The sequence below is a fragment of the Motacilla alba genome, chromosome 5 (genome assembly GCF_015832195.1).
Source record: "Motacilla alba alba isolate MOTALB_02 chromosome 5, Motacilla_alba_V1.0_pri, whole genome shotgun sequence".
In the NCBI taxonomy this organism is placed as follows: Eukaryota; Metazoa; Chordata; class Aves; order Passeriformes; family Motacillidae; genus Motacilla; species Motacilla alba.
The window spans coordinates 27,451,145-27,471,279 of NC_052020.1; the positions used below are offsets into that span (position 1 = coordinate 27,451,145).

General features: G+C 38.6%; 1 protein-coding gene across 8 annotated transcripts in view; it reads right to left on the bottom strand.

The window, feature by feature from the left end:
* The window catches only part of SIPA1L1 (signal induced proliferation associated 1 like 1), a 202,886-nt gene that overhangs the window by 48,006 nt on the left and 134,745 nt on the right, over positions 1-20,135 (bottom strand). For all 8 annotated transcript variants that reach the window (XM_038138448.1, XM_038138447.1, XM_038138451.1 and 5 more), the window contains 3 exons: positions 13,198-13,328; positions 12,394-12,582; positions 6,033-6,207 (listed from right to left, as the gene is read on the bottom strand). In XM_038138448.1, the coding sequence (XP_037994376.1) occupies positions 6,033-6,207; positions 12,394-12,582; positions 13,198-13,328 (495 nt within the window). The remainder of the gene's footprint in view (positions 1-6,032; positions 6,208-12,393; positions 12,583-13,197; positions 13,329-20,135) is intronic.

Below are 20,135 nucleotides of genomic sequence, written 5' to 3' on the forward strand. Positions count from 1 at the left end.
TGTATTTTAAAAAGCTGTTAAAAACTGTATCTTGGCATTTTCATTAGCAGAGAGATCATGTTACTAAGAAGATAAGAGATTTGAGATTTGTGATGCATTTACAGTAGCATAAATATATGGTTTATTGATCCAGATTTTGAGTATAAACTTTGAGAAGTTTGTTCCCTGTCAGATTCAGAATAATAAAATAGAGGTAGCTTTACTGTAAATGAAACACAAAATTATCTGTAAAATGAAATGGAATGTTTTCTATATTATAGCCACATAGGTGATTTAGAAGCACTGAATCTCTATCTATAATAAAAAGAGAATTAGAAATAAAAAATCCTACAATCTAAATATTATTTTAATAATTTAATATTAATATTAAATATGCTAATTATTTTCTTTGGAATGCTGATTAGAACAGCAGGACAGCTAAAAGGGGATCATTTCACCTTGCACTGTTCTCAGCAGCCTCTGTCCTCTGCCTGATCACTGCAGTGCACACCCAAGGAGGCAGATACACCCAAAAGTCCCCTAAACATCAATGCAACTTCATAACAGCTTTATCTGCTGAACAGTAAGTACACTGATTTATGCATCATCTTTTAGAAACAGGGCATACAAAAATATGACAAATAATTGGAAAAGGGGAGGAGTAGGTACAAAAAGATAGGGAAGCGAGACAGGGAAAGGCAGGCCCCAAAAGAGGGGAAGGGGCTCAAAAGGTATTGGGGGAATAGAATAAAGCAATTCTGACCAAAAATATTCTAGAACACCTACGTATTTTAGCCAAACTTTGAACTTTCCTGGCAGGATTTAATTTTAGGCAGAAAAATGTTTTCTGAGAACAACACTGATTCTGCAAACTAAATCAGGCTACAATCCAAATGACACATTTAATAATTCCAGTTATTTCCAAGCACTTTACAGTTTAAATCTCTCCTATTCAAATCCAACTACCAACAGAAGTCCATATGCACTACAATTGTGCATCTCTCTCACCATTCAGCTTTTCTGAAGTCCAGAATACTTTTTCCTGAAGTACACCACCATAACTGCAGGTGTTTAAGACCAAATCACAGCTATTGCAATAAAATCCAAGACTGTGTACTGGAATAACATCCATCATTTCAAGGTCAAAATTGCAAGCCAGCACTGCAATCTACTTCTATTTAACAGAGGCCTGAGGGATCTTTAAATTCATTAGCACCTTTTCACACTGAAGACATCCCCTCTGGCCACCAGTTTATGAAACAGCTACTCATGATGCTTTCCCAGCCTTGCCCCATTACTGGATCTGGGCACTCAGCTGAGCAGCTGATCCTTTTTCCCTTCTATCATTAATCCTCTCTAAAAACCCTCCTTTGTCTCCTGGCCTTCCAAGGATTCTCAGCTATACCCACAAGGATTAATAGACTCACATTTGAAGTGTTTTTTTCCTAACACCAATAGTGCTCAAAACTGTGGTGGACAACCACCAACATGCTGCTGACTGAATCCACAGGACTTTGTCAGCCTGCATCTACAGCAGTTTAACCTCTGTGCTAGAAAACTCTATAAAAACCATTACGAGTAGAGAATCTGACTCCCTGTTTCAAAGAAAAACATTCCAAGGAATTGTAGGAGAACAAAAAGTAAGTTACACTGATAAGGCAGGACAACCAATACTACAAACTGCAGTAGGGCTCACAATAAAAAGCATAAGAACGAATACTTTCAGAGCTTAATGTTGCTCCCCTCTACCTTTGCTTTGTCAGCAGCTGACAACATTGCTCTTCTGTCATACACAAGGATTACACCAAGCATTCATTATCAACTTCTCTAACACTCAAGTTGTTTTCAGACAGAAATGAGGAGGACAGAATCTTTTCTTTTCTACCATACAAAAGTATATGTGTAACACAAATGCAGAGAAATGCAGATGGACTTCCCCAATCCTAGTTCTGCTTCTTAAGCAACTTAACATTTTACTATTTGCTGGTCTCCCAACAGAAGGCTTAGACCCAAAAGTCTATCATTATTTCCACAAGGTTGGAAAGCTGTTATATAGTGCAAGTTAAGAAGGTAATTATCTGTATTATTTCATTACAAACATTGGGGTTTCTTGACAACCCCTAAATGAAAGGTCAATTCAAAGTCCATTCATTCCCTAGATTTCACGATCTACTTAATAGCTTACGGTTTTATATTCTTCTGGTGTCTCAATCAGAAAATCATGCAATATATAAACATTTAGTACAGAAACCTCCATTATTAGCTTAGTTTATAATCTTATCAAATTGATTTATCATAAAATTCCCAGCTCATACTAATCAGCTTCCTTTACTTCCCTCATCAACCACACTACCACTCTGTTGGACACACAATCCTTTTTACCAGGCCTAGCATTATCAAGCTGATCCCACTTCCCAATGTAAAATATTGAGAAGTAAGACTAAGTGAGGGGGAGGGAAATAAAGCATATATTACAACTGGAAAAAAAAGGAAATTGACTGAAGTTATAATTTGAAAGATCACTGTGATGTTTATTACTTTAAAGTGATGCCCATAAGCTTCCTAGTCACTGTGGGATAGGTGACATTTTCAAGCTCTATTTCCTATCCAAAGTCTGCAGGCTGCCAGGAGATAGACTGTTTCCCCTCTGGTAATTCTAGAAATAAACAAACAAAACTTGAAAAGTAGCATCTCTTTTTCACAGTGGTACTGGCAGAGATCCAAAACTAAAGCCCTTGAAGGATGCAATACACTTAAATAGGCTTTCAGTTACTAGTATGCATGAGATTCCTCCTTTTAAGGAATTGGCTCTGTTAGGAACACTTACTAATTAGGACCCCAACTCTAAATTTCTAAGAGCAACTCTTCTGAAACTACCTTTTGCTAGAGCAACTTTACTTTTCTGAATTTGCATAAATTCAAAACATTGTGAATATTTCCAGAGTACATATACAAATCAGCTCATCTCCATGCAGAGAAAAATCTTTCCATGTCTTACATCATGCAACTGCTTTCCACAGCTTGCAAAGTATTGTCAAAGGTACAGAAACTCGTCAAGTAGTCTACATAGATCTGACCTTTCTGACAAGTCAATGAACAGACACTTGTTTTTAAGCACATCTTTGCAATCAACTGTGCTGCCACTGAACACAATTCTGGCGCAGGAAAATTTCCAGAGTAGTGAGATTGCAAGAACTATTACAAGACAGGTCTCTCTAGCAACAAAAGAGCACAAAGCTGGAAGATGATAAAGCTCAGTTCCTGGCTGTAGACCTAGCTGTTTCAACAAAACCTATAAATCTAAGTCACAGTAAAAAACCATAACCCCTCCTTTGCATGTCTCTGTGTTAAGGCCAACACAAAAGGACCAACTGATTACTTAGGGTAGCTACTGAAAATATATTGCCTGGCTGTATTCTGCTCTACATATATTCCCCACACCTGAAATGCAGCTCTTGTGACCATCTCTGGTCTTCAGCATTTCTCCTCCCACTAAGGGGCTTTCTTTCCCCCATTGCCTGCGTAGAATGTGCTGTAAGTGTTTCCAAATGCAGCTATCCTAAGAGCTGAGTGTTGTGCCCCCAAAGCACCTTCTCTTTCAGCATTTCCATCTGTGCTTTCCACACTGGCAGAAAGGAGAACATGCCACCACCAAGATCAAATCAGAAATGTTTGCTGCTACTGTTCACATCTGCTGCTGTCCAGACCTACTCATTAAGAACTCATGCATGCTCACACATAGTCATATGTTTTCTCAGTAATCCTGCAGGCGAGCTAACCTGAAAGATTTCAGACAACTTAAAAGAGTTCCTAAGCAGTTCTGGCTGCTAAGGTTCCACATATGTGAGGCTGTAAACCTTGACTGAAAAAAAATGTAGGAAATCCTTCATGAAAGCAGCAGTTTCCACTTAGAGGATTTCCTTGTCCTCTATGGTCACACTGAAGTGTTCACAGAAAAACTTCTTGTATTTTTAGATACAGAATGGAGCTGAGTGGGTCTACTGAGCAATGTGAAAAAGATATGTCAGCTCTCAACATGGAGGAGAAATCTTCATTACAAGAAGATAACTCTCAAAACCATGAGGGAGTCAGTCAACATGAAGGTTCCATTCAACAGGTGCTAGATTGTAGTCCGTAAACTCAAAGCCTGACAATATTCTTTCTGTGAGTCAGAAGCAACAAGAAGGAATTCAAAACATCCCTGGAAAATTCTGCTGTTCAGAAGAAAATGCAAAAGAAGTACTTAAAAGACATTTACAGCTTTCTTGGGTATATTTAAGCAGATGAATCAACTCAATCATACAGCATCTACACATACTAAAAATCAGTGTGTGTGGACTGACACCAAAATATGGGTTATTTTCCTTTTTTTCACATCTTAACTAATCTGGAAGAAAGGGAAGAGAGGACCTTGCTTTAACAACTGAAACTAACCAAGTCACAATATAAAACCAGAAGCTAAAAATATGTTTTCTCTGTTTTCCATACCCATTTGATTTTTGACCTAGCTCATCTTTATAACCAGTAAAACTACAGTTCAGAGCTGTGTAAAAGAAAAACTCACCTTGAGAATTTTAATTATTTCCTACAAGAGAGCTGATGAGGGATTTCTCCCAAGGACATGCAGCAATAGCACAAGGGGGAATGATTTTAAACTGAAGAAGGGCAGGTTTATATTAGATATTGGGAAGAAATTCTTTACTGTGAGGTTGATGAGGCATTGGAACAGGTTGCCCAGAGAAGCTCTGAATGCCCCATCTGTGGAAGTGTTCAAGGCCAGGTTGGAGGGATCTTTCAGCAACCTGCTCTAGTGGAAGGTGTCCCTGCCCACAGCTGGGGGGTGAAATGAGATGATCTTTCAGGTCCCTTCCAACCCAAACCATTCCATGTGTCTATGAAATGCTCTCAAGGGAGGAACTGTGACAGAGGGAATATAAGTATTGCAAGTAAAAAAAAGCAGGCTCAATGTTAAATATGTGCAAAATAAGTATTAATTCAGGTTTAAAACCAAAGGAAGCTTTAGAACCCTCTGAGGATTGATGATTAGACTGGTCAAGAACAGCCTGAGGAGATGGCAACGCAATTGCTGCAGGAATTAAGGACAGAATATAGAATGATGGAGCACTAAAGCACAGCAAAGTACTCTATTTGTGCCAGGAGACCCATGACAAGACCACAGCTTCCGCTGCACTAAAGCTGATGAATGTTTTTCAGCTTTCATGAATCAAACTCCTTATTTCACTTCCTTTGCTACAAGTGAGCAAAATAGCAAAAGATCTCCATAGGAACTGGTTAGCTCCAGTACTCAAAGAAAAGGAACACAAGACAAAATTTCCCCAAGTAATTCAAACAGATCTACAAATTGAATGCAGCATTTGCTAGCTGATAAACAGGTATTTCACACGACTGATTCCAAATGCAGGGAGTTTCTTTTATAGTTACGGTCACCCAAGATCATCTTACCACTGCATTTTGTTGCAATATGTTTTACAGTTAGAGCTGATAACATAGCTGCCAAATCCAGTTTAATTTCCATAACTCAAAAAAGAAAAAGCACAGAGGGAGGAATACATTTGACAGAATGACTAAGACAAAACTGCCTAGAAGAAAAGCTGCATGCAACAGACATCAGAAGAGCCGTATATATACTTTTCAAGGTGGAGTGACATAGGTGGGCTCGCGAAACATTCTGGAGACAGTCTATAAGCGCATAATTTTAAAAGGAAAAGACATACCAGCTGTATTGATTAGCTTTAAGACAACACACTGATGATAGATTTGCAATACCAATAACTGTTCCATAACTACTGGATTCTTGTTGTAGCTTTATTGATAATTTCATACCAAATCAGTGCAAAAATCCAATTACTATCAGAGTTGAGAGGCCGTGTGAGTACAGTTAAATTACACATGTGCTCTGCTTTCACTTATATTAAGCAACTGCCTTCCTACAACAAACATGTTATTTTCAAGAACTCTTTAAAAAGGCAGTTAGCAACCATATCAAGCATTTTATTCACTTAAGAGGGAAAAGAAGATTGAAAAAGTCTTACTTTTTGTATCCAACTGAGCACGGTACTTGTCAAATCCCTTGAGTCGAACTCGCTCTCCCAAGAGCTGAAGAAACTCCTCAAAGGCTGGACCTGCTGATTCATTATTATACATTTCCTCTTCTGTGCTTTGCCCAGCTTTGCAGTACATGATGCCCACCTTAAGCTGGTAACTTAACTGCAAAAGGAAAAAGATTAAAATTTTATGTGTATACCAAGTGATGAAGCAATTTAGGCACTGAATTAACTTCCCACATTTTCATAAATCCATAATTCACAAACGAAAAAATTACTAATATTCAGTCTAATTGCAAAAGTTAGTCTAGTTCCAAATACTCATTGTTTTCTACTGTAACTGCCTCGATGATGATAGATTTAATCTGAAGATGTCAAAATGCTTTCTGTAGTGAAACAAACATGAACATTGCTTATTTCCAGGAGGACAACACCGCAGCTTGCAAGGTAATTTCCAACACTGAGCCACATGGGAAGTGCTGGCTGAGAAATGCCAGGAACTTGACACTCGGTGACTGCTACCACACCACTGGCTGCCATCCTATGCTAAGCCTTCCACGCGGAAGGGTAAGGCACATCATGTGCTTGCTTCTAAAACAAGTGACCATATGAAGTCTCTCTCATTTCAAAGAGAAGACAGAAATTACTCACCTGTTGGCACATTCATCTCTTAGCAATGATGAAAGACTCCATGACATTCAGTTGGTCCTCCCCGACTTAAATATGACGATAATAACAAAAAACCCAGCTAAATTGAAAAATGCTGGTCATACCTTGAAGGTACTATTTATTAGCACAGATCTTCAAATACATTTGTGCTTTTCATTTCCAATTTCCCTCAACTTTGGTAGTGGATGTTCCTAATATAGCAGAAGCTGAAGATGTAAATAAAGTAATTTTTTACCCAAGTATAATTGTGATTCCTCAAAGCAAACTGTTTCTACCAATTCCAAAGTGATACAAAGACACACAAAAAAAAGGAGTACACTGGCATCATTTACATCTGGACTACAGATAGACAAGTCACAGAAAGGAGGAAAGCAGTATCCTCAGCCATTTACTGCTGTCTCCAAAATCAATTTCACAGGCAGGATCTCTGATTGAAGGAGCACAAGGGAGAGCCTTGGAGTTTATGTGTGTAATTCATCCAGTAGAAATGCATCCTTATTGCCCAGTAAATAATCTTTCCTCCCACACATGAATTTTTGCAGAGGCTCTATTTCAAATAAACACTAACCACATATGCCAGAATGAAATTGTAAGGAAATCTATCACAACTGGCATGAGATTTACAAGTTTGGGCTACAGGTTAGCGGGAAGTGAAAACAGTTATTTGCAAGGGCACTGGAAGCAAAGTTATCTGAATATACTGTAATTTGCTCTCAGCAGATTCTACCCCAAGCCATGAGGCAAAGGATTTTGAACTTGCTAGGACCATGTGGACACATAATGAAACCGAAATTCACTAATATTAACCTATTATATTTATGGTGGGATAATTTAAAGGCCCTCAGAAGTAGTCCTACTCTGTCTCTAAAGAAAGCAAATTTTAAAATTTAAAAACTCTGTACATCACTACTTCGGTAGTAAAGGAAGAATACAGTAAAGATGAATGATTATGGGGATTAAAGTATTAGCAGGGAAAAAGAAGAGTAAGGACAACCTGGCTCATTTACTCCTGCTGAAGAAGTCATTATATATAATAAGCCACAGTTCTAGGCTGCTTTTTTCTTTCTCACTACAGAATATCCCTTTTTTTATCATCTGACACACTGACTTGCATCTTCTAAACATGTCCAAATGTCTTACAACAAAACTCAAGTACAGCATAAAATCATGAACTGGTTTGGGTTGGAAGAGACCTTAAGGATCATCCAGTTTCTGAAGTCCTGACATGGGCAGCAGGGACACTTTCTACTAGACCAGGTCTGGTCTACTACACCAGACTTGCTCAAACTCACATGCAACTTGACTTCTAACACTTTCAGGGATGGGACATGGCCAGCTTGGCAATCTGCTCTAGTGCCTCCTGCTGACATGTGGCGAGGGAGGAGAGGAGGGGAGCAAGGAAGAGTGGTGAGAGGCAACACTGCTGCCATTTTCTGCCAAACAACTGCCATCGCTTTCCATACCATCAGTAGTAGGTCCTGTCTTGGAGCACTCAGGCATCTGCTGCCTAGATGTGCCTTCTCCAGTCCCACAGAAACAGGATGCATGCAAGTGCTTCATGGAACCACACCTTAGCTGTACTGCCAACTGCAATAGCTTCTAGTAGTTTCACTTAAAGAAGTTAGGACAAAGAAAACTATTTTCATGAAGAACACTTGCACTATTTAAGCTTCAGCTTTAGGTGAAGGAAGTATTTTTAGGGACATAAATATAAATGGGATCTGCAGCACCAATGAGCAAGCAAAAAACCGTGCTTTATTGCTTTGAAAATGTCAACTAAACAAGGGCTATGCAAAGAGCAGGATATGCCTTCTAGCTGCTTTCTTAGATTTCCTAATTTTTGGGAAAAAAAAAGTTTCCTTAAGGACAACACAAGTTGGCATTTCTGAATCAAAAAGAGCAGATCTGGAGAAGAGCATACAGTCCCCATTTATTAGACCTTCTGATAAACCTACAGTCCTTAGAAGTGTATTAACTACAAGAAAAAGCTAAAAAAACCCCAAAAAACTTCAAGTATGAATTCTGTTGTGGTAAAACTACCAAAGTAACATCTTCATTTTAATAATCTGAAAGTATTTACATATTTATATACTTGGGAAAGTGCACTTTAAGTATTTATCTAGCATCCAGTAAAGACAGCAGAAAGTATAGCTTGGATTTAACCAGTCAGCAAGTTTATATTATAAACCAGGAATTATATTAAGAACCAAGTGAATGAGGAATTGCCACAAAGATTAGCTTCAACTGAAATAAATCAGTAATTGCCCTAATATTCAAATTTTTAAATCATATTTGGAAGCAAACTTACAGTAACCTACCATGAGTTCTGCATTCAAGACAGATTAGTAGAAGGTGATTAGCAAAGAAGGCAGTGCAGCCCTAGGAAATGACTGGATTGCTGTTTAACACAGAACTATTCAAATGAATGCATTTTAATAAATCCAATAAAAGAACAGCTAGGTGACAAGCAGTGTGGACCATATGTACGAACAGCAGATGTTACCACTCTAGCAATCTAAGAGGAAGTAAGGAACGAGCAACTCTCACAGACACCACCAGTACAGAACTAGGGCAAGAAAAATATTCCCATTCTAGCACTGAATGACATATGCAGATATTGAAAGAGTAGAAGAGACAGAGCTCAGCCATAAGAGTGATATGAAATGCAGAGAAAATATGTTGCAGTGAAAGACTTGAAAAGTGCAATCTGTTTAGTTTATCATAAACAAGACCAACAGATGATATAATCACTGCGTACAAAAACCTTTGCTGGAAAAAAAATCTCACACCAAAATGACTTTTAAAATGTAGCAGAGAAAAATATCAGAAGTCTTAAAGCTGAAGGCAGATAAATTTAAATAAAGAAGTGTAAATTCTTAAATATGAAAACAAGCAACTGCTTCAAGACCTCACTAAAATATAAAAAAGACATCTTATTCTAATGAAAACCAATGCATACAAATTTGGCTCAATGAAAGGATTCCTGGGTAAAATTTAGTGGCTAAGTCAGGCTAAGGTGACTTTATAATCTTAACTCTTAAATTTACAAAACATTTTATCTGCTGTATCAAACAGGCACCTGCTCATGCTGTAATGAAACAGTGTGACACTCAGCAAGAAGAAGTGATCAACATTCTGTGCACTTAATTAGCAGAGCAGCTGCTACCCAATTTTTGTTAGCTTAGAATTGAAAAAATGCAGCTTCTAATTAGTACAGAGTGTACTTATCTTTTTTGCTAGAAGTGTCAAACTGTTTCATTACCACAAAACCAGAAAATACTTTGATGCAGATTATAAAAATTCAACTGTCACTTGCCCTTAATGATTTTCAAAAGTTTAAGTAGTAGAAAGCCATACTATGGGAGCTTAATAACATATAGGAAATGAACTAAGGATGATTTAACCTCACAGTTTTGTTAGATGTCATAAAATCATAGAGCGGTTTGTGTTGGAAGGGGACCTTAAAGATCATCCAGCTCTAATCCCCTGCCATGGGCAGGGACACCCCTCACTAGACCAAGCCACTCAGAGCACCATTCAATCTGACCTTGAACACACCTCCAGTAATGGGGCATCCACAGTTTCACTGGGCAACCTGGTTCAAGCCCTCACCACCCTCACAGCAAAGAACTTCCTCCTAATACCTACTCTAAACCTATTCTCTCTCAGTTTGTAGTTACTTCCCCTTGTCCTGTCACTATGAACTAAAAAAGTGCCTCACCGTCTTTCTTACAGGCTCCCTTCAGGTACTGGAAGGCCACAATTAGGTCACCCCAAGCCTTCTCTTACAGGGTGAACAAATCTGGGTTCTCTCAGCCTTTCCTAACCGTAGAGATGCTCTGACCCTCTAATCATCTTGGTGGCCTCCTCTGGACTCACTCCAACAGGTCCTCGTCCTCCCTGTGCTGGGACCCCAGAGCTGGATGCAGCTCTGCAGGTGGGGTCTCAGCAGAATCCCCTCCCTGGCCCTGCTGCCCACGCTGCTCTGGATGCAGCACGGACACTTTTGACTCTCTGGGCTGGGAGTGCCCATGGCTGGGTCATGTCCAGCCTCTCACCCACCAGCACCCCCAAGTCCTTCTGGGCAGGACTGCTCTCAATCTGTTCAATTCCAGGCTGTGAATACCAGAGGTGAAGAATCCAGGTGCACGACCTTGCCCTTGGTCATCTTAAACCTCATGAGATTCCCACGGGGCCACTTCTTGAGCTTGTCCACATCCCTCTGGGTGGCATCCCATCGTTCAAGCACGGCAACTGCACCACTCAGCTTCCTAATTTGCTGAGGGTGCACTCAATCTATGTCATTAATGAAGTTATTAAATCCCACTATAAACCCAAGATACACCACTTATCCCTGATGTCCACTGTGACTCTGAGCCATTGACCATCACCCTTTGGATGTGACCATCCAACCAATTCCTTATCCATCTAACAGTCCACTCATCAAATCCATCTTTCTGCAATTCAGAGAGAAGGATGTTGTGCGGGACCATGTCCAAGGCTTTACAGAAGTCCAGAAAAACAGGATCTGTAACCCCTCCCTTGTCCACTGATGTAGTTACTCCATCATAGAAGGCCACTGGGTTGGTCAGGCAGGATCTGCCCTTGCTGAATCTGTGCTGGCTGTCCCAAACCCACATCCCTGTCCCCCATGTGCCTTAGCAGAGCTTCTAGGAGGATCTGTTCCATGAGCTTCCCAGGCACAGAGAGGAGGCTGACAGGGTGATGGCTCCCAGGGAATATTCCTTTCTACCCTCTGTAAATATGGGTACAATGTTCCCCCTCTTCCAGTCTCCTGGGATTTCCCCTGGCTGCCATCACTTTTCAAACGCCATGGAGAGTGGCTTGGCAACTCTGTAAGCCACTTCCCTCAGGACTCTGGGACGCATCCCATTAATCTAAATGCCCTTACGTACATTCAGGTTCAGCAGGTGGCCATGAACAAGACCTTCTCCTATAGTGGGAGGGACCCAGTCCCCATCCTGGGTCCATTCACTCAAGCGGCATGGAAAGAGAGGTTGCCAGTGAGGACTGAGGCATGCACACAGCTATAAAATGTCACTACTGAAGTTTATCATCATAAACTTCACTTGAGTCATGGACTTCCATTTTTCTAGGTCACAGCTGTAGTGCTAACGAGCCTTGGTCCCATCTTTAAAAGACAAGGAGACTATCACCTCATTGAAAATTATTCATATGAAGAAAGCCTTAGAATATTTTGCCATGTAGTTTGTTCCAGGGGAAAGAGAAAAAGAACACCAATGAAACAAGACAGGCAGCACCCTGGTCATGGTTTAGCCAATGCGGTATCACAGTGAAACATTTAGCACTTCTCAGTATAATAGCAATAAGAAAAACAGAGCTCCCTCCTTCCCACAGTCTTTGAAAAACAACACTATAGTCTTTTAAAGAAAATTTAAATGAACAACTGTCATAACATTCATCTAAAACTTCAGGCTACCCAGAGAAATGAACTTCATTTCATACATCCCAAATAGTCGATAAAAGTTGGGGGAAATAAATGCAATATAACTCTCCCTACAGATGACAAGTTTTAGTTTAAATGAGACATTTCAACAGACTTACTCTAATCATATAAACCTAAAAGATCATTTTGCAGCTCATGGCAATAATCTGACAGATTAAGATCATTTGTTTAATTCTGTAACTCTGCACTTACCCCTTGCTCATCAAGCTTCATAAGCTGTTCTGTGACTTTTGGAGTGTTGAAGGCCAGCCTCAAGCAATGGATATTCAGCTCTGGAACCACATACTCCAGCACTTCTTTCAGGGGAAGTCCCCTGGCTGTGCAATGCTTTGCAGTAGAAGGGATAGCATCTTCCAGCACAGAGCCTCTTAATGTCATGAGCTATGCATACAAAGGAAAAACAGCACATATATTGAGTTATGCACTGAGATTGATGAGCAACAGCAGTGCAAGTAGACATACTATTTTTCCAATTCTCAGTAGAGATCAAAGACATTAAGGAATTTCTGTTAGCATGAGACCAACACTGAAACACAAAAATGGCACTCATTGATAACAATAATCAGAATATTTCAAACAATTAATCAGATTTAAGTTTTACAGGAAACTACTGCCTGAAAAGTTAGTATTACTGCAGTATTCCTATACTATAGAGCATCTAACAGTAATAAGTACATTTCTCAGGTCTACCCACTGCCACATATAAAAGTGAAGAAGGCAATTTCCCTCCTCTTTGCTTGCTTCTAGCTAATATAGCTTCTGTAAGTTTCTCAAGATTTAACCAAAGCAACCTTCAGCATTTCCTCTGTACTGGATGTTATGGAATAACTCACATATGTTCTGTGCCAGATAAACATGTAGCATAATTCTGTCAGGAAGTTCCCAGATTATACAGAAATCTATTACCAATGCTGAAAAGCACATGCACCCCATATATTCCATCTGGTTTTGCCTGCTCAGTTCAAGTTTCTTTTACTCTCGCCCTGGACTGCTTACCTCACTGGTTCTGAATATGATCCGGTAGTTGTACTGAGGTCCATTTTCTTTGATTTCCTCTGGCTTCTCTCTTCTTATACTCACAGCCACTGGACCCAGGTTCTCATCTGCCCCAAAATAGTTCCAGTGTTCTTGTATATGAGAGAAAAAAAAAAGAAGTCTGTCTTACTTCTTACACTTCAACTATATTTGCATGCTCGATTACACTGGACACAAACAGCCAGCTCCATGGAGTCACTAAGAGCATGTCTTCAAGTGGTACCAGGATGTCATTCCTGTGCTTCACTTCTCTCATGAGCTCCATTTACACAAAAAGGCTGAAATTCAACATGGCATATCTGCTTAAATAGGCCCAAAACAGGATACACCTCTTACATCAGCTTTTATATTGCCATCTGTTTCGTTCACATTGAACTAAATAAGCACTACCAATTTTCCCCCCTTAAAAATAAAGAGAAGGAAGTCAAATGCACCAAAGTGGGAAACCCAACAACCTATGTTAAAATAGAAATGTCAAACAACTGTACTTAGCAAAGGATGTACATTATTTATTTTTGTTTGACTGCTTTTTGCTTTTTCCATACACGTAACTCAGTTCCAAAATGGGAAAAACTGATGGAGCTGAAAAAGAAGTTAACGGCTTGTTCACAGCAAAAATATCAAATCATAGTACCACAGAAAAATAAAGCACAAGAATAAAGTTACTAGCATAAATATTGAACAATGAAGTGTTCAACAACCCTTAAAGTGCTAAGAGTTCAGTTGAAAACCAGTCCAGTGGGGAAGGCAGCAGAGAGGAGAATACAAAATTGGTGAAATCACTCACTAGCTGAACAGCAGATTCCTTGAAACACATTTTTATATTTGTCTAACTATAGATGTGTAAAGCCAAGCTTTACATGAAAAAAAGTTAGAAAAGCACATTTACAAAAATCAAAGCTCAACAATTTTAGAGACTGATGTTGAAGGCTCTTCTGTAGAACCTTTTGAGCTTTACAAACTATTTTGACTGATGTCAGAGGTATATCACCAGTAATGCAGCAACATATAAACAAAGCTGCATATATCTTAAGTGACTGCTGAATTTAAACATATAGTCCCTAAAAGAAAATGTAAGAGAAAAGTAAAAAAATAGGAGTCAAGCATTGTGCAGGAAAAGAAAGTCCCATGTCATCATTTTCCATAAGCTGCATATGGGAATGAATTACACATGCAGAAAAATAGAAAGTTAGAACCACCTGAAAATAGAGCAATTCAAAGAAATGTGAAGTTCAGTGGTATAAAGAAAATATGTAACTGCCCCAACAGGAAATGTAGCCATATTGCCTTTACTACATATACATTACTGGTTATTCTTAAAACAACAATTTTAAGTAAGAACTTTAGGAGCAGTCTAATATGAGCTATTCTACTACAGAGAGAAAATGTAAAGTATTTTAACATCATCAAGAACTGCATCTTGAAAGATAATAAAAACAGATGTTGAAATACACTCCATCTAAAGTGAATGGCAATAATTTTTCCAATTAACAATACAGTTAAAAAATTAGGAGCCTCATTTGTTACTCTAATTCTTTTAAAACTTACACTTACTGGTTCTTACAAAATCTCCCTCCAACATACTAAGGGCTTTCACACAGCTGTCCAGCACTTTAAGCCCTTGGGGGTTCTATCCAAGTCCCCAGTGTCTGCCATTTTATTATCCTTCACACAATGTCTTCTGTTTAAGATTTCAGAGCATGCAAGACAGCATTAGAGACATGCTTGCAGCATTAGAAGACTTGCTTTCTACCAAATTCATCTGCAAGTTATGAAAAGCTAATACTCTAAACAAAGGTAATTCAAATTCAAAATTCTTTCAATATCTTGTGGAATATTCTGTAAATATTGTCATTAAACTTTGGGTGGATGAACTGTAAGTGGGAAAATTACTAATAAATTAGATTATCTAGATAACTAATTACATTTTTATACTAGTCCACAGATATGAGCCCTGTAAATGTCAGAGATGTTCTGTTGTTCAAAATTTCAAACTATCTTACTTGCACTCTAGCTTTTCTTTCTCCTGCATTAAGTAGCTTGGTTTTTCATCAGGATGTTTATAGCTCACCAAAGAGTTTATGGCAGACAAGGTCAATGCAGAAGCAGCACAGTCTTGGAGAAAGTTAGATTAATATTTGAACCAGTGTATTACACAGCTTCCAAAACTGAGGTAACTTGGCCATCTCCACACTAAACTGCTTAGTGACTTAAAAACAGTGATGTGCTTTGCTTTTATGACTGAAAAACTTAAAGAAAAAAGATATGGAGGTCATGCATACTAGAAGAGTCCAAACAATTCAATAGTTTACTGTATTGACAGCCACACGGATGGTAAAACTTGCGTACCCTGCAACCACTTTAGCCTGCAATTCAGACAGTAAATTTTCTCAGGAGAAATTATTCTACATCTTGAAAACACATTTAAGAAGAGTGGCAAGAGGAATGTTTGAAACTCCATACACACACACAAAATACACAAAGAATTCTGTATCATTTGATTAAGCTTTTTAATTAGCTCCCACTGCTTTGGAAAAATGCATGAAGTAGTGTGGAACTCTACACTTCTCTGCTAAGAGGAGACGTTTTTTATCCTCTTTTCCTTCAGTCTGCACTAGGCAGGGTCTTTTCTTGCTTTCCTTTGCACATCCTTCACCCTCTCCCCTACTCACATCTACTACTGGCTTGTTCATTCTTTACTTTCATTCTTCCTCGTCCCCTAAACCCCATCTCTGTATTCTGTATTCTCTCAGCAAGCTGCAGTATATATCCCTGTACCTGACTACTTTTCCTTCTCGTACACTTTCTTGTACCTCCACCTGATTGTCCCTTAAATTCTCAATCTCCTTACATCCAACAATTTTCTCTTTCCAGTGCAGGAAAAGTAGCAGCGGGATTAAAGTGCAAAAAGCTTAATATGCAGTGTAAAGGGAGCTAATTAGTTGTTTTATTGGGAAAATAAGGGCTATGTCACAATTATAATGCAGGAACTTGATGTCCAACATGAATACCATAGAAGACAGCTTATTTATCCACACCACACAGAAGCTAATTGGAAACAACATTTCTCAATCTTGACATTTAATCTAAACAACTGTTGAAAAATCATTTCATCAACAGACAATCAGGACAACTAGCAGCAGCCATAAATTAACTTATAAATCCATACTGAAAAAAAAGAATGACTTGATTGTAGCTGGTCATTAGAACAAATGATAGATATTTAACTATTTTTATAAAAAAGTATGTATCATATAACTCAGAAGATACTTCCCGTGAAAGAATCAAAGCTAAAATACTTATATTCCTGGCAGATTTATGAGCTTCCTTTGCAATGGAAATCCAAGTAAATGCACTTGGATTTTAACTGAAAAAGTTCTTTTGTGCTTTCATCATATTTCTCTTTAGATACCATGTCCAAATGATATTCTGTGTAATCGGACTATAAATAAAAACCCCAAACATGTCTCTTCTGAATGAAACTCACATGCAAGCATTATCCTCTAATCCTAGCTCAGCATTTACAGTACTGGAAAGCCCTGCCCACTACTTCTCTGGAGACAAAAGGGCAGGCAGCATTTTGGGAGCTCTGCAAGTCTAGCCACATACTTGAAAGGCACCAACTCTTGGACAGAATATGCAGCAATTTAAAGCATTAGGGAAAAGGGTATTTTTACTGGCTGACAATAGTCAAAGGAAAGCTGACCAACAACTCATTTGTTATAAAACCAGTTTAGGAAACTATTTACTTCTCAGTCAAGTCTTTCATTCTCAGCCAGTAACTAACATTCGTCCCAAATGGCAACATTAGCAACTACTGTGTGCGAAGGATGGAAGCAAAACAGATGCTCTTGGTTCTTTCCATGAGAACTGTAATCTCCAGATGCAATTATAAGGACAGAGCAAACATACTCTCTTTCCTGAACTGCACTCAGACAAGCTGATGGAAACAAATTTTTCTCTCTGTGTGATTTTAATATCGATTGTAAATAAGCCTTTAATAAACATGTCTGCGACTTTCACAAATTGATTCTTGCACTGGCTTCATCCACTCCCTCTTTTTTTATGCACAAGCTTAACTTATAAATGTCTAGACTTCAAACTTTTAGTTAAGTCCTTCTATTAAATACACCTCTTAAAACACACCATTATTTAACCACCTTGTAAATACATCTTGTGCATCATAAGAGAAGCATTCATTTCCAATAAAAATAAACACTTCCATGTGAGTTAGTTGTGCATGAGCTTCTCTTGGTGAATTGAGAAAAGAGACTGAAATTCATAAGATCCTGCAAGGTTCGTTTCTCTCCACTGAGTACAAAGGGAGTCTGCAAAATTAGTTCAAATATAAAGTGGATAAACTGAATTCAGCCTGCTATTATAAAGTTCTCTTCCCAATGTCTTTTTCTAATTATCCTTTTTCTTACCTCCACTAAACTGTCTCCACCAGTATTTTCACATTTAGAAGTCTGGATACCAGGCCAGAATACTGTTTATCAATTCCACTACTTTGCAGAGGGACCAATTTCCTTTACATACAAAAACTCATCCATTTGCATTCATTAAACCTATACAAGACTCATCCATAAATGTCACATGCAAATATTTTACACTAACTAGATTTAAATATTTGAATTAATTTGGACCATGTTAGTAATACTGGAAGCTCACTTATCCTTCCTCCATACACTGCTAAAACTTGAGATGGATTTATCATCTAAGTAACAGTACCTGTAAAAAATGAGCTATTGATTTCACATAATTAAAGACTTCAGATGAGTTACCATCAGCATTTCACCAAATTTCCTTGAAGAAATTTAAAGGACCTATATGAATTCAAAGTCTTTCATCCTTTTTTTTTGAAGACACAAGATTAACTATGTTTTTTTTCTTATGTGTGACAAGATATATTTTTCATGAAATCATGCTGACTGGCATCACTGATGACTTTTAATTGGCAGCTCTTTATTGATACAGTCCCAAATTACCTTATTTGTTATTTCCAGTTGGAATGAAAACCAACTCAGCTCACAATTCTCTGGAACATTGCTTTTTATGCTTTGCAAGCTCTAAGGTTACTAGGTGTTCTCCAAGTCCATAACATTTTCCTGGTTTGAGATCTTTAAAAGGTGTTGTTGTCAAATCAGAATTCATCTAAGAATGCTTTCAAGCCTGCTGTCTTGATGAGCTGCTCCTACTGAAACTGTCTTTTTTGGCACTGTCTGTTCCATTCATAACATCATAGAAGTCCAACCTTCTCTTCCAGCAAAAAAATTTCTGCATCATTACTTGCTTCATGTTACATAAAAAATTCAGTTACAACTGACTTCCTACATTTTTTTCCTCATGATGCTGCTTCAAATTTTATCACTATCCCACCTCATCAGCTTAGTGTAAAGTTTGCTCAGGGAACAATGATGCTCCGGGTGGTCAACAAAACGTGTTTTGTATTTGTAGAAAACTGGGGTTTGGGATATCTAATGAGGCTTCTAAAGTACAGCTTTTAAGATAAAAATCTCTGGAAGAAACAACACCCCTGGTTTGGACTCTACTGGACAGAACACAAGAAAAGTGGATTTAAAAACCTGTTTTATTGCTTAAGGAAAAAAAATTAATCACAGCTTCTTCTCCTCATCCAATCCTACTCCATAATACACATTTCTTTTATCTGGCTGCCCCCCACCAGTACCCTTAGGACTAGACTATGTTGATTTTATCAATTCTTCCTAATTACATCTAAAAAAATGGAAACGTAATGGTGACTGGAATGGTAGTAGCATGAGGGTGTGGTTTCCCTTAAGGAGAAGGCAAACCAATAAATTGGTTTTGCCTAAGGGCTGAAATTCTACTCACACTTCCCTCCTCCTCTGCTGTTCACTTCCATCCCTTACCTGGCCATATGGCTTTGGCACTTCTCAGACTGCAAGGAAATAATTATATCCCTCATCAGAACTGGAGCGAAACAATCAAGCAGTACACCCCAAATTTATCGTGATGGCAAGAATTCTGCTTGCTTGTTCAGTAAACTCAACTGGTTTATCAAGTTCTCTGAAAACAAGAGAACTGGTACAAGGAAGAGGGAGGAATAATGTCTGCCCCTCTTAGGGCTGAAATGCTGTAAATCAGGTCAGCTGTAACATGAAACTTAGTTGCTGACTGCAAAACTCACTAGACTGATAAGGAATCAAATTGTTCCAGAGGGAGACAGAAAAGAAGATAATCCCAAAGGTCACAAACCTCAGGCTCCCCCCTTCAAACATACCTTATCCTGTATCACACATCTAGCTTACTTTTCCCAGGAAACCATTATTTTTCCTAACTCCTATGTCTCCAAAGGATATGGATCAGCACTCTCAAAACACACGGAGCAAAGGCTACCTCTCAGCCCTGGAAAGAATGCAGAAAGAGGAGACTATGGAAAGAGTAACAAGAGCCACCTAAACAATGGACAATGCAGGGAGGAAGAGGTGAGAGACTGACATATTTTGAAGGCAAGAGAAAAATGGGAAATGAGATTATTAGCAATAACATGCAGTTAAGAAGCGTAAGCTTTTTCTTTTTAAGACCACCAATTTAATTCTAACCAGGCATCCCTGCTGCTTTTATACGCGAGAAACAAGATTTTTTGACCTGCATTCACTGAAGAGAAGAAACCCAATCCTGATCACTGGAAGATAAGGAACAAGCACCCTCCAGGTCAGTCATCAGCTCTATCCATCAGGAAATAAAACACAGTCCTGCAGACAGAACTCTTTTAAAGGACATTGGACTGCAATCCTTTTTGATCATTTTTAGAATCATGAAGAACAGAGGGAGATCTGTACCTCCAGTGCCAGTATTCTTTTGACTGGGGGACAAAGGGGGAGTATCTGGGTAATGTTTGGGGCTTGCTCGCTCTT